The 15,646-nt window shown below is 37.0% G+C and overlaps 1 protein-coding gene across 1 annotated transcript in view; it reads left to right on the top strand.

Moving 5' to 3' along the window:
* fbn2b (fibrillin 2b) overlaps positions 1 to 15,646 on the top strand; it is a 69,879-nt gene that overhangs the window by 14,574 nt on the left and 39,659 nt on the right. The window contains exons 7-10 of the mRNA XM_048182271.1: positions 2,025 to 2,222; positions 3,667 to 3,792; positions 8,382 to 8,507; positions 15,103 to 15,255. Of these exons, the coding sequence (XP_048038228.1) occupies positions 2,025 to 2,222; positions 3,667 to 3,792; positions 8,382 to 8,507; positions 15,103 to 15,255 (603 nt within the window). The remainder of the gene's footprint in view (positions 1 to 2,024; positions 2,223 to 3,666; positions 3,793 to 8,381; positions 8,508 to 15,102; positions 15,256 to 15,646) is intronic.

Raw genomic sequence — 15,646 nt, 5'->3', positions numbered from 1 at the left:
GATGTCAACATTACAATTTAAAGAATGTAGTTAGCAAATAATATACTTTAGGTAATTAATTACAAATCCATAAATCAAAAAGATTTTGACTTTATAGATACATCCCAGGCTTTACCCATATGAATATAATCACTCACAGTAAGAGTCAAAGCAGCAATATAGAGAAGCTGATGAATTGGAGTATTGGATATGCATGGACACATCTGGGCCTTAGCTTGTCCAACCGTAGTTCTGACCAGGCGCAATTAATCAATCCCAGATGTGCATAGGATGCTCGCTGTGGGTCGCCTCAACTTGGAAAGGACCTGCATTCCTGGACTCAAATCGTCTAGGAAGAACGGTCAGGTCAGGGGAGCGCAGAAGGGATGAGGAGAAGGGACAGTGAAGGGATTTGAAGACACGTGAGGAGGATATCTCTATAGTCCTTCTTCCTTTTTTGTCTTCTCCTCTTGACCTACTTTCTTAGTGCCATTTCCCCCCCTTTTGGCTATGGATATATGATTTAGCTTTTGTTTCACATGCAATATTATAAAGTATACAGAACGATTTGTTAATTCTTTTGAGGAATGATTGGGGAAATCAGGGGGTCAGGAACTCATTCATATCCCGCCAGAGTAAACCAACTCTCACAGTATACCCCATACAAATGTGGGATCCCATTTAATTACGTTTTCAAAACATATCAGCAAAGACTTGGAAGATGCATCAGGACATTTGTTTAAGCTTTAGATGAGTTTTATTTAATACAAATGACTGGATCCTAAAATGCACAGTTTATCTCTATATCAAATTGGTTTGTTTGAAGCTCAAAACATCGTTAATGAGATTAAAATGTCTCAATTGGCAACCAGCACAAAGAAGGTCAAAGCAAATTGCCAAATCTCCAAATGTCAAAACAGTGCTAGTACCACTATCCCACATTTCGACTTCAGCCAAAAACAAGATGGTTTGTCATGGAAATTGCCATTACTGATACCACCCAGCAATTTCTAAGCCATTATCTTGTTATCCTATTATAAGACAGTGAAAGAGAATCACTGTCAGAGCATTCCCAGACCAACCTCCAGCACTGGAAACAGCTGGATGATGGAGAAGATGTGTCTGCCAACATTCTTTGCTTTCTGTACCCGTTAATGTGATTTCTTGTCGTAATTTCTCAGTTGCATGTCATAGTGTTTATTAGTGCTTGTCTTGTAGTATCATTGAAAGGTTTTGTCAGGCGATGGTGGCCTTCTGGTCTTATCTGGTTTAGCCATTTGGCCAGCAAGTCAAATAAGTACCACCAAACTGGACCAACCTGACTAAAATTTACATCTGATATGGGTTTCAGAATTAGGTGTGGCAAAATGGCTCGATAGCACCACCTACAAAATGTCAATTAAGCGCCCTTCATGCTACGCTTCATGTACAGGTATGAAATTATGTAGACAGATGTAACAGTCCAATACCTACAAAAACCCCTGGGTGCAAAATTTGAAAACCCAACAGGAAGTGAGATATTTTGAATTTTCTCAGTTTTTGTCATTTCCACATGTTGTACTTTAACGAACTCCTCCTAGAGCTTTAATCAGATCAAGATCATATTTGGTCAGTCTAATCTAAAGGCCTTTGTGATGTTAAATTGCGAAGATCTAGAGTTTTCACTGAAGGGCATGTCCGGGGCGGCCTGACAAAATTCAATGTTTCACCATGAAACAGGAAGTTGTTGTAACTCGGGCATACAATGTCCGATCTGCTCCAAACTTGACATGTTTTTTTAGAGTCCTGGTCTGAAGACATGTACATGGCAATATTCAGTTACAGTCATAGCGCCACCTGTTGACAGCAGGAAGTGTGGCACTTTGAAATGACTTTGCCATAATTCTCCAGTATTTACTCGCTTACATGCATGTAGGACACTGTTCACTGTTTTCCTAAGACCAATGGGTGGCGGTGAGCCCGGGAGCAAGGGCTCTTTCATTACTGCTTGCAGCTTTAATTTATTCATGTATTTATTGATCTCTCTTCATCTCTCCCACAATCAGACTACCGGACCGGGCCGTGCTTCACACAGGTCAACAACCAGATGTGCCAAGGTCAGCTAAGTGGCATTGTGTGCACCAAGACGCTGTGCTGCGCCACCATCGGGCGAGCATGGGGTCACCCATGTGAAATGTGCCCTGCCCAACCCCATCCTTGCCGAAGGGGTTTCATACCCAACATCCGCACTGGTGCTTGCCAAGGTAAGACATTACCACTAGCATCTGAACAAATAGCTCTTTCCTTCTCGGTGTCTGCCTCACATGTTTGTCGAATTCTTGCCCTAATGACCAGCCTGACGTGGCAGATGACACTAATAGAGGTCATGCCCTGTGTAGGGTAAACCATCCAGTCCATGTCCAAGAGGACACTTCCCCATTGTGCTTCTTAGTAGCGTCAAATATTTAGATGACTTCCATTAGGAGTACTTTAAATGGGATTACATAATGGTTTGTCACATTTATCTACAATTATGGGCGTGTTGTTTGGACTTGTTTGACTTTCAAGGACATAGTTGGACATAATTTAATTCTGTAGTCAAGGCCTGTTACATATTATAAGCCTTACTCATGAATATTCACTAGGTAAGGTAACTATAGCAAGATTAACATATGCATGTTAACAGAGGCTTTTTCAGGCAGCTTTTCCTTTGCAGTGGGTGGAAGCGAAACTCTTTTCACATAAGTTGTATAGTATTATAGTATAATAGTTTTAGTTAACAATAACAACTCGGATTCTGACGCAGTGCAGCTCTTCAAGTCCAGTTGCTTCGCCCTCAGAGAACATTTTGCGAGCCAAAATACCAAATGCCACCCTGACTTCACATATCATCTCAATGACGCCCCCTCCCAGTGATTAGAAATGTCTCCTCTTTAACTTTTCCTTTTTATTCTTTTCCTCCCCTTAATATACAACAGAAGAGACAGCTCCAAGTCTGGCCTGGATTTGCCTAAAGACGGAGTGCTTTTGCAAAAGTCTGTCTGGCTGAAGTACAAAGCACACACATTTGGGAGGATTTGTGTACTGTGCGCTGAGCTTTCCAGAGTCTCTTTGCGTTCAATGGCGTTTAATAGGAGAAGCTATTTTAGGACTATATTAGTAGACAGACCCGATGGTTTGGTGCTTATTGGATACAGGATAAGGCCTGTAAGCTATATCAATGTGAAGAAAGAGGGCAAAATAGATAAATGCCATTTTTGCACACCAGCCAGATATGTAAGTGCTGTCCAACCTAGACACTTCCGAAGATCTGTAGATGTGTCAAGAAGTCTGAAAGTGATGACTTCAGACAATGAGAAAATGCCCAGACTATGAGCAAATGAGATGATACATGTTTAACCTTTTTATGTTATGTGTTGTTTTATATTTTTTGTCAATGCAGTGGTTGTATTCGTGAGCCTGAAACAAATTTCCCATTGGGACAATAAAGTATACCTAACCTAACCTAACCTAACCTTCTCAAAGGTTGAGACATCCTTAAAGCGAAACTTAAGAGCATTAGATACTGCTGTTGTAGTCGAAATTAGTATTTCTTTTCTGAACAAAGTACTGTTCATGAGATACACATACTAAAAATGCATGAATACGCTTAGTCAAGTTGTGTTGTGTCGAATGTGTTTGCTTACGCTCTTCTCCTCACCCCGTTAGACGTGGACGAGTGTCAGGCCGTCCCGGGACTATGTGCTGGAGGAAACTGCATTAACACCGTGGGCTCGTACGAGTGCAAATGTCCCGCGGGTCACCGGCAAAGCGAGACCAACCAGAAGTGCGAAGGTACGTAACTTAATGCACAAAGCCAAAACCTCAGAAAACAGCATGAGAATTATCTCACTCTGTTCATTACTCACAATTGGAAAAGTCATGCACTTGGCATTTTCTTCAACATTGTAAGCTTTCCAAAATGTTGATATGTAAGAAATGTTGACGGCAGTTGAATACTGGCTGGAAATAGGCTGATGACATTTACATGCTGGTTTGGCATGTAAATGTCAGGTGTAGCCGCTTGACTAGTGGTTATTAAATACCAAGTGCCTTTTTTCCTCTTTGGGTCCATCTTTAACAATAGATAGTGTCGCTTGAGTGGAATTTAAACAATGCCAAGTGAAAACAAACAGGCGTGTTGTAAAGCGGGGGTCTGCGCTTCTTGGATCTAATCCTGCCCTTTAGGAGTATTAAGATAAAACCTAAAAAGAGAGATAAAGAGTGAGGTAGTGGATTATAGCTTTTTTTATACCAGCTAAAAGGTTATTCCTTATCTACTAGATTATTTTATTTATACCAAAATATATATTATATTACTCTATATTTAAAAAAAATAAGAATTAATTCAAACACTATGGTTTTATTAAAATGTGTTTTATAAATCTCAGCAAATGTGAGCATTGATTACAGCTTGCATTTTGCTTTTCCATGCAGTCTTTTAATAAATAGAGTCCTGTCTAAAGTAAAATATACTGCTCAGAGGTTTGTTTCATAGCTCCATTAACTTGATGGAGACTTAATTCATGATTCATTTAAGTATCTACTTTGTCTGAGATGTTTGTCATAAAATTCTTGAGTAAAAATACAAAAGAGTCAGTTGTTGACATACAGTAAGATTACTGATCTTTTCTCATAGATGCAGCTGGGAAGCATGAAACTTAAAAACTTTCTCAAAGTAATCTACATGTTCAAAACTGTAAGAGTAAAGTATGTAAAATGGTAGGATTCGAAACACTTCCAGTCAGCCAGGCAGAGGGAATTCTGACCCTCGAGGTTATTAGTTTAACTCCAAATCACATTTTGACCCCAAACGACATGGCCATTAATTAAACAACGGTTTGGAGAAGAAGCAGACCTCTGTCTGCAGGCCTCACCCAAGTAGACTTTTTCTGAAGGAAGCGAGAGAGAAACTTCTGCAAATTAGATGCTCAAGTGATCACTAAAAACCCTGAACTTTGAGTCTGAATGGCTGGAGTAGAAGTGCTCCTCTGTTATTCGAAGCTGTGTGGAGGGTGGAAAAAAAACCAGGTGGTAGTTCTGTGGGGCGATGAGGGGCGCTTAATTACAAGACAATGGTGTGGTGGAAAAAGTCTCGCCCCAGGCCACTGCTTACAGGGCACTTTCTGACTCTAAAGGAGTGGCGAGGAGACATCAGCTGCAGCTCGTTTCAGAGAAAGTAGCTCTGGAAAGTTGAAAATATCTGTCCAAGTTTGCACAGATACACTCTTAGAAGAAAAGGTTCTATTTAGAACCTTAAAGGGTTCTGTAAGGCTCTTCATTTATAGAACCTTTCAGGGTTTCCCATAATTTATTTCATATATTCATTTTGTTTTAATTCACGTTTAATTGTAATTAAAAGAAATTTATGGATACATACAGTACAGTCCAAAAGTTTGGAACCACTAAGATTTTTAATGTTTTTAAAAGAAGTTTCGTCTGCTCACCAAGGCTACATTTATTTAATTAAAAATACAGTAAAAAAACAGTAATATTGTGAAATATTATTACAATTTAAAATAACTGTGTACTATTTAAATATATTTGACAAAGTAATTTATTCCTGTGATGCAAAGCTGAATTTTCAGCATCGTTACTCCAGTCTTCAGTGTCACATGATCCTTCAGAAATCACTCTAATATGATGATCTGCTGCTCAATAAACATTTATGATTATTTTCAATGTTGAAAACAGTTGTGTACTTTTTTTTCAGGATTCCTTGATGAATAGAAAGTTCAAAAGAACAGCATTTATCTGAAATACAAAGCTTCTGTAGCATTATACACTACCGTTCAAAAGTTTGGGGTCAGTAAGAATTTTTATTTTTATTTTTTTGAAAAGAAATTAAAGAAATGAATACTTTTATTCAGCAAGGATGCATTAAATCAATCAAAAGTGGCAGTAAAGACATTTATAATGTTACAAAAGATTAGATTTCAGATAAACACTTTCTATTCATCAAATAATCCTGAAAAAAAAAAATTGTACACAAATATTTTGTACAATTGTACACATTAAATGTTTCTTGAGCAGCAGATCAGCATATTAGAATGATTTCTGAAGGATCATGTGACACTGAAGACTGGAGTAATGATGCTGAAAATTCAGCTTTGCATCACAGGAATAAATTACTTTGTGAAATATATTCAAATAGAAAACAGTTATTTTAAATTGTAATAATATTTCACAATATTACTGTTTTTTTACTGTATTTTTAATTAAATAAATCTAGCCTTGGTGAGCAGACGAAACTTCTTTTAAAAACATTAAAAATCTTAGTGGTTCCAAACTTTTGGACTGTACTATACATGAAATTAAATAACCCATTAATCATGAAAGTAGTATGCGATCATTTAAGACTTTTTTCTTTATATAGAACCTTTTTGGCATAAAGAATTCTATAAAATTGAGTCAAGAACCCCTTTGAACTTTTTTTTTTCTTAGAGTGTATAAAGGTTCCTGCAGAACTTCTTGTTTTGGAGATTCTTAATGTTACATTATAGTTCTTCAGATACTAGCTTTTTAAGTTATTAGAACTTAAAAAGGTTCTTCTAAGGTCTTGCAGTGTCACGGAAGAACCTTAAATCATAGAAGAACCTAGAATATGAATTTTAAAATGGCTCTTCTGCGGCATCATGAGAACTTAAATTTTCCTCTATGACATCATAAGAATGTAGAAGTACCATTTTAAGCTCTTAATCCATGGGGAAACCATTAAATAACTTCCATAAAGGCATTATAAGAACTTAAAAGGGTTCTTCAGTGACATCTCAAGAACTCAGAAGAAACTAAGTTCTTAGGTCATAAAAGAACCATTTTATGATGTCATAAGAACTTGAAGTTCTTTTATGGTATTATGAGAACTTAAAAAGATTCTTTTGTGACTAAAAAACTTAGAAGAACCTAGTTCTGAAGAACTATTTTATGATTTTATAAAAACTTAAAGTTCTTTAATGGCTGTATAATAACTTAAAATGTTTATTCTATGACATTGTATGAACTCAGAAGAACCTTTTTAAGTTCTTATGTAATAGCAGAACCTTTTTATGAAATCATAAGGATTAAAAAACAAGTTACTTTATGGCATTATTAGATTTTAAAAACTTCTCTTATGCCATCAAGCTGTGAAACTCTTTTAGAACCTTTTAATTATTAGCTAGTCAAAGAACCCAAATAATGGTGCAAAAAGTCATAAACTAAGTTTTTTTTATGCTTTTGATCCTTTTTCCTCTTTATTTAAACGAAGAGCAGAACCAAACATAACCATTCCATCACATAAACAATTGCCTGTGCAATGCAAAAACCACAAAAAGTGCTCTCCTAATGTACAATTACGTGAACACGCACTCCAGCAGTCATTAGCAGACGTTTCCCTCTCCTCACGTCCGCCCTGAGTAAAGTCTGGTCCCGCTTCTGGGGCTCCGCTGACGAACGGGTTTGTTTTGCTGAGGTTTTTATGACTTCAGCAGGGCCGTTTTCAGCTGCTGTGGGACAGCGTGACTCCCGGTTTCCACACACCAACACATCAAACACCTAACCGCTCGTCATGCTCTTCCCACATCCCTCCTCAATCTCATGCGACAAACCCGACACACAGCGTTCACATATAATTTTACTAAATAAATGTAATTGCACGTGTGTATAAATATAAGAACGACAACCAACCAAACACTTTACCATCTGTTGGCTTTCGGTTTGATTTTGCGCCCGTAGTCGCGTCATGTGATGAGGTGCCAAGCGATACCAATCGATTCCCACAGAAAAGAAAAACCACAGTGAAATCTCAATTGTTTCTCCTGCTAAATAAGTTGCTTCTTAGATGTTTCTCCCAAAAAAACCAACCCCAGAAATATCAAATGCGTCTCATCTAGTTTGGTTCATACTTTTTGGTTTCTACTGCAATACTTGGCCTTGGTTATCAGACTAAAATCAGTTTACAACTTCTGAAAGAACCAGAGTGTGTGATTAAAAACTTAAAAAGGTTCTTGTGATGAAATAGAAGAAGCTTTTTTAAGTTTTTATGCTGCCGTTGAAGAACCTTTCAAGTTCTTTGGTCATAGAATAACCTTTTTGTGACATCATATTAATTTAAAAAGGATCTTCTACGACATCATGAGAACTTTGTTTCTTCTGTGACATCATAAGAATGTAGAACTACCTTTTCAAGTTCTTAACTCTTTCCCCGCCATTGATGGAATTTTCCGGCTTTCTGTGTTTTCACTGTTATTTGGTAGGGGGCGCCATTACACATCAAAAAGGAGCAGAAACAAGCATTGATTATGCATGTTGTGGTCCTTTAAAAAAAAAAAAAAAAAAATTTTCTCAGCTTTTTGTTGAAGATGTTGTATTTTACAAAACTGCATGTTTTTGCATTTCTGTTTCAGATATTGATGAATGCACAACCATATCCGGAGTGTGTGACGGCGGAGAATGTACCAACACCGCCGGCAGCTATGTGTGCACCTGTCCACGAGGATACGTCACCAGCGCAGACGGGTCCAGATGTGTCGGTGAGACTCTTTCATCCACACACACGCTTGTTGTCGTGACCTTACGCTCATGGGCCGCGTCTGAGCCGTGCTTCATATTGCCCGTGTGACTCATAGGATGAACTTGTGTGCGGTCAGCTGATTCAAGCCCGGGCAAGTGTGCTCATGTATGTGTAGGCCTGTATTTTCAACCGCAAAAGTCTAAACAAACCTGGATGAGTTAATTTTTTGTGTTATTTTTGCATCACTAGTGGTGCTAGATGGAATTGCAGTTTTTTAGCAGCTCCATTTAAAAATTTTGCTCAACCAATAATGTGATTTTGAGTTATAACAGTGTTATTTTAGTTTTATTATAGTTTTATCAATATTCTGAATTAGCTTTAATTTTTACATTTGTAGTTTTCATGTTAATTTTAGTTTACTTTTTAGTAATTTCAATTTATTCGTTTTTTTTTTTTTTAATATTGTTATTTAGGTTTAATTTATTTTTATTTTTATTTTAGTTTTTATTTATTTCCAGTTAATAATTTTAGTGCTTCAACTTAAACTTATTGCCAAGGTAACATTTCTAATTTTTGTTTAGTAAATAAGATTTAGATTTTATTTATTTAATTGAACAAAAATGTTTGTAATAGTCTTAGTTTTAGTTTACAATAATAACCCTGGGTTTGTCTAAACCATGACTTGACAATATTTTTGCCATTGCATGTGGTGTTAGAAATATTTTACAAACTGGTTTCTTATTTTGAGAACTTGAGATTTTGAGACATCTTTCAGTGTCAGAATTTACTCATTGTTTGTGTTAACATCTTGCTAATTTTTTTTGTTTTTGTTTTGAATTTCTATTGTTAGAAAACATAAAATACTTGGTCCATTTTAACAAAAGTTGGCTCTTCTGTAGCTTCACATAAATTCAAAAAGGTTCTTATGATGTCACAGTTGTTTTAATGTTATAGAAACCATTTTATTACAACATAAAACTTTTAAAAAGGCATCATAAGAACTTAAAATGTTCTATTATGGTATCAGGCTGTAAAACCCTTTAAGGACCTTGATTTGTGTCATGTAACATGCTTCTAAGCATTTCAAAACAACACTGGCACAAAAATCCCCAAACTTCTGCACAACCAATAATGTGAGTTTGGGTTTTTGTGAGACTACCCATTTGCTCAAGACATGACTTGACATTTTTGCCATTGCATTTGGTGGTGCTAGTGGCACAGAAATATTTATTTTACAAATTGGTTTCTTATTTTGAGAACATAACATCTAGGATCTACTCATTGTACGTTCATGTTTGTGTTAACATCCTGCTAAGTTTTTTTGAATTTCTGTTGCTAGAAAACAAAATAGTTGGTCCGTTTTAGCAAAAGATGGCTCTTCTGAAGCACCAGATAAACTTTAAAAGGTTCTTCTGTGATATAATAACTCAGAAGAAACTTTTAAATTAATGTGTCGTAGAAGAACATTTTTATGACATCATTAATGTATTAAAGTAAAGAGTTTATAAGAAATTTGTCATAAAAATGTAATTGTTTTCTTTTAACGTCAGGCTGTAAAACCCTTTTAAAACCTTGATATTTTTCATGTGAAGTGTCTGTCATGAAACCTCAGCCTTGTGTTGCACGCTTCAACGCATTTCAGATTAACATTAACACGAAAAAATCCCCTTTTCTGCTCTGTGCAGGATATGATTGTGATATGAAATTAATTAAAAAGTGGGTGGTCTGACATTTCTTGGGTGAAAGATATCATATTCACACTCCTCTTACAATGATTGTTCTACAAAAGTTATTTTCTTGATCTTTCGTCAAAACATTCTGGAAAACACAAGCAGAACCTATTCCTGCATAAATTATTCGTAATAAAAAAGTTAAAGGTGCCCTAGATTCAAAAATTGAATTTACCTTGGCATAGTTGAATAACAAGAGTTCAGTACATGGAAATGACATACAGTGAGTCTCAAACTCCATTGTTTCCTCCTTCTTATGTAAATCTCATTTGTTTAAAAGACTTCCGGAAAACACGCAGATCTCAACATAACACCGACTGTTACGTAACAGTCAGGGTGTACGCCCCCAATATTTGCACATGCCAGCCCATGTTCCCAACATTATGAAAGGCATTACACAAGGGCAGCCAGTAACGTCTGGATCTGCACAGGTGAATCATCAGACTAGGTAAGAAAGCAAGAACAATAGCGAAAAATGGCAGATGGAGCAATAATAACTGACATGATCCATGATATCATGATATTTTTAGTGATATTTGTAAATTGTCTTTCTAAAGGTTTCGTTAGCATGTTGCTAATGTACTGTTAAATGTGGTTAAAGTTACCTAAAGTTACCATCGTTTATTACTGTATTCACGGAGACAAGAGCCGTCGCCATTTTCATTTTTAAACACTTGCAGTCTGTATAATTCATAAACACAACTTCATTCTTTATAAATCTCTCCAACAGTGTAGCATTAGCCGTTAGCCATGGAGGACAGCCTCAAACTCATAGAGAATCAAATATAAACATCCAAATAAATACTATACTCACATGATCTGATGTATGCACACAGCATGCATGACGAACATCTTGTAAAGATCCATTTGAGGGTTATATTAGCTGTGTGAACTTTGTAAATGTGCTGTAATATAATCGAGAGCTCGTGTGGCAGGGAGCAGGCGAATTAAAGGGGCGGCGCGCTGAAAAAAAATCAGAGTATAGTTAATGATGCCCCAAAATAGGCAGTTAAAACAATTTAATTAAAATTAATATTTCGTATTTCGAGCTGAAACTTCACAGACACATTCAGGGGACACCTTAGACTTATATTACATCTTGTGAAAAAGCATTCTTGGGCACCTTTAAACACTATTATGGTGTTTTACAAATAATTTACCTGGAAAGTATATTCAGCTTGTTTCATGAATTCAACAACTTATGGGCCAATCAATTCAGAAACCATTCTGCCCTTAAAAAATGACTTTTCTTTTCTGTTTACGTCACAAAGGTCACATGCACTGGCAAACATAAATGTAGCTATAAATGTTGCCTTTAAAAACATGCGCAAAGGAAACTAAGACTAACTAGTCTTTCCTTAGTTTGAAACCAGACTGGTTACGGAGATAGTTTGTTGGTTTCTATTGGCGAACAGGTCTCGCATAGTCTCTCAGGGGGATCAATCGTCAGAGGACAGCGGTGAAAATAGAGCCACATGGATGCTATTTCCTCCTGCTAACATTCCAGTACAGTGAGGCAAAGATACTGTTGACTCTGGCAGTGCCTTTGTCTTTTCTCTTCACTGTTCGTTTCCCCTCAAACTCCCTTCTCTCTGTATGTGTATATCCATCTCTTTATACACGGCCGTCTTGAGTTTCTCACTCCTCTCGCCCCATATGTCTCTCATAACCCCCTGATTTGACGGGTCCCCGGGTGCGAATAAAGAAACGTGAGATATCGGTCCTGGATGACGCATTGACGTGGCCCTCATACATTCCCAGAAACCCGTCTGGATTTGCAGCAAACTTTTAGCGTACATATGGATCCCGTCATGGTGGAGAACGCGGGCAGTCTGTATGTTTTTCTGTATGTTGACATACAAAATAAAGACTCTAGTTAGAAGCCAAAATGGTGAATGATGCCATGGGAGAACATTCGAAAGCTGACGTGATATCAGAATTTACCCCATTACTATTACTTTCGTGATGGCTGTTATTGCCGTTTTTGACGGCATTTTTGTCCTGCGAAAACTGACGCGCATTGCATTTTTGTGCATTGTGAAAATGGGGATATTCGAAAACCATGACGAATGTTTAGTTATGACACGTTTTTTTACCCATAGATCAGTGGTTCCCAAACTGGGGTACGTGAGGTGACAAAAGGGGGTACGCGAACAAAATGCTGAGTTGTTCATTTAATTCTACCTTAAAATAATTTATAATATTAAAGCCGAGCATGTATTTCTAACTGCCAAAATCAGATTACCTCATCATTTGCAGTCAAAAATGACTGTATCCATAGAAGCAGAAGCTGCCTTAAATCGCACTAAATTACTGCCGTTCTCGACAATGCACCTTTGTAAAACAAATATAGACGCAGATAATGGATTAATTTCAATTTAAGACTCAAACTTTCTCCGATACAAAATCATACCTTGTGTGAGTTCTTGTATTTAGTGATGATAACGAACAATAATGCAGTTGTTCCCGAATATCCTCATGACTGCAAACGTGACATTATTATACAACAGGTCAAAAAATAAAACGTACATTTTAATCACAGTACTGCCAGTATTTACTCTATTTTGCAATGAAATAATAGTAATAAACGAAAACCACAGCAGAACTACAACACGTCTGTGTTTCGCGAACAATTCTGCGGCTTTGAACGAATCGAGTCACTGATTCAATGATTCATTCACAGCCACTTGCTTCGTTACTGAATGAATGACTCGATGATTCACTCATAAAAGCAGTGACTTGCTGCCACCTACTGGCGGTTTTAGTTTAATATTTAAAAGTTTTACCATTGCATATTTCTCTATTGAACATTTTTCTTTAAAACATTATTTTATAAAGTCATTCATAAAGGTTTAAAATATATAGGTGGCCAAATATTGACCCTTAATGGTAAAGGTGTGACTGCAGTCGAAGTGGAAGAGAGGGGGTACGCAAAAGTTTGGTAATCCCTTCAGGGGGTACTCCACGCTAAAATGTTTGGGAACCACTGCCATAGATGATACAGTTAAACCGGTATTGTTGTGGCTGCGATTTAATTTAATAGTGTTGTTAAAAATATTATATTATATTCATATCATAGTAAATTCATGCAAAGATGACAAAAAGGACATGAGGGCGTTTGTGTTTTAGGCCAATTAAATGATTGTGGCACAAGAAAATATTGCATTTTACACATGCACATTAAGATGATTTAAGCATTTCCTGATGTTTTGGTGTGGCTGAGAAAGTTTTGGAAAGCGCTAGTCGTTCTCAAATGTGTCCAAAGATCAACTCATCAGTGCAAGTTCTTCCAAATGCCAACTAGCTATTTAGACATTGTTTTAGGCCAGAAACCAATGGCGCAAAATCTTTGTGTTCGCCCCCTGGCTGGTGCTCTGTATCGCACAGAACCAGGCCATAGGGAGTCATTTAGCCTGACGCTAATCAGCGTTAATGCACCGCCGAGCCATGTACGAACACGAGAAATCTCACTCTGAGACTCTAGAGAAGGTCTGGTTCCAATTGAAGCCAGCGTTCCCATCACCACGCTTGCGAAACCCCCCGGCCGGGTCGATCCCAGGGGGTTGTAGTTCTGGAGTGTGCGCCTGGAACCTCCAGACCAAGAGTTTCTTGCGTCCAACGTAATTGGCCAAGATTACTCCACATGGATTTGATTTATGGCAGAGTGCTGGCTCATTAGCCGAGTTAATCGACTTTCACCCCCCTTTTCACATGGTTCAGACACGCTAATGTAGCAGTGTATGCAAACTAGTATGTACCCTATCTCAACCAGCCCCCTCGTTGACCTTGACTGGCTGAAACGTCCTATCTCAACCCTGTTCCCAAGCCTGTATGCTTTTAGTCCTCCAGTGGCCTTCCCAAGCTCCCACCTCATAAATTAACTTCCTGCTAGGGGGCCGTTTAAAGGGCACGCATGGACCTGACTTCCTGTGAAGTGTGACTGTACTCTGAGAAAAACATTTGTGGTATTTGGAGGTTAATGCACAGCTGAATGGTAGAAAATATATATACACACACTACCATTCAAAAATTTGGAAACATTATTATTTTTACTTTATAATATAATTTTTTTCTTTAATGCAAAGCTGAATTTTTATCAACCATTACTCCAGTCTTTTTTGACACATAATCTTTCAGAAATCATTCTAATATGCTGATACTCAGTTATTATCAATGTCGAAAACAGTTGTGTTGCTTAATATTTTTTGCTAACGGTGATACTTTTTCACGATTCATTGATGAATAAATAGTAAAAAAGAACAGCATTTATTCAAAATAGAAATATTTTCTAACAATGTAAATCTTTACTATCACTTTTTAAACAATTTAACACATCATTGCTGAAAAAAAGTATTAATTTCTTCCAAAAAAGAAAGAAATACTGACACCAAACTTTTGAACAGTAGTGTATATTGTTACAAAAGATTTAATTTAAATAAATGCTGCTCTTTTTTAACTTTTTATTCATCAAAGAATCTTGAAAATAAGTATCATGTTATAAAAAATATTAAGCAGCACAACATTTGTAATAAATCAGCATATTACAATGATTTCTGAAGGATCATGTGACACTGAAGACTGGATTTAATGATGCTGAAAATTCAGCTTTGCATCACAGACATAAATTATATTTTAAAGTATATTATAATATAAAACCATTATTTTAAATTGTAATAATATTTTACAATATTACTGTTTTTTTTCTGTATTTTTGATCAAATAAATGCAGGCTTGATGAGTAGAAAACATTAAAAATAGTAATGTTTCCAAACTTTTGAATGGTAGTGTACTGGGATACATCATACTGGCAAAAATTTGCATTGTAAACACTTTATATATTATCCAGAAATAGCATGCTGATCTCTCTCTCACTCTCTGTCACAGATCATCGGCTCGGTGCGTGTTTCTCGTCTTTGGCGAACGGCCGCTGCGCGAGTGAATTGTCCGGTCAGTACACCAAGGGACAGTGCTGCTGCGACACGGGCCGCTGCTGGGCCCTCGGACACATCCCGGAGATGTGCCCCGTCAGAGGATCTGGTGAGTAGGCCAACGTCAATCACTAGCAGTGTTTGCAAAGTCAAACGTTACCATCACTATTGCTAATACCAGACATTTAGAACTTTGTCAGCTCTTTTTAGAACTTTTTAGATAGATTTTTAGACATTTATGCATTATTCAAATTCTGAAAATTCCAAAAAGAAAAGGTTCCCTTTAAATGTTGCACTTAATTAAAAGAAAAACAAAGTGTGGAATGTTGGATGTTTCATGCACTCAACTGTGACAGCTTTCCTTATAAGGGAGGGGGAGGGGCTAACATATTCCAGTGTTGAATGACAAAATAACCTTTCATAAGTGCATTGTGTATAGTGTGTCATTTGGGACTTGTATCTGTTAGCTTTAAGGCCAACATCTGTATGCTGTAAAATGT

This window comes from Megalobrama amblycephala, linkage group LG2, assembly GCF_018812025.1.
Source record: "Megalobrama amblycephala isolate DHTTF-2021 linkage group LG2, ASM1881202v1, whole genome shotgun sequence".
Classification (NCBI taxonomy): domain Eukaryota; kingdom Metazoa; phylum Chordata; class Actinopteri; order Cypriniformes; family Xenocyprididae; genus Megalobrama; species Megalobrama amblycephala.
Note: the sequence above shows the minus strand (reverse complement) of the source record. Positions and strands in the feature narration are given on the sequence as shown.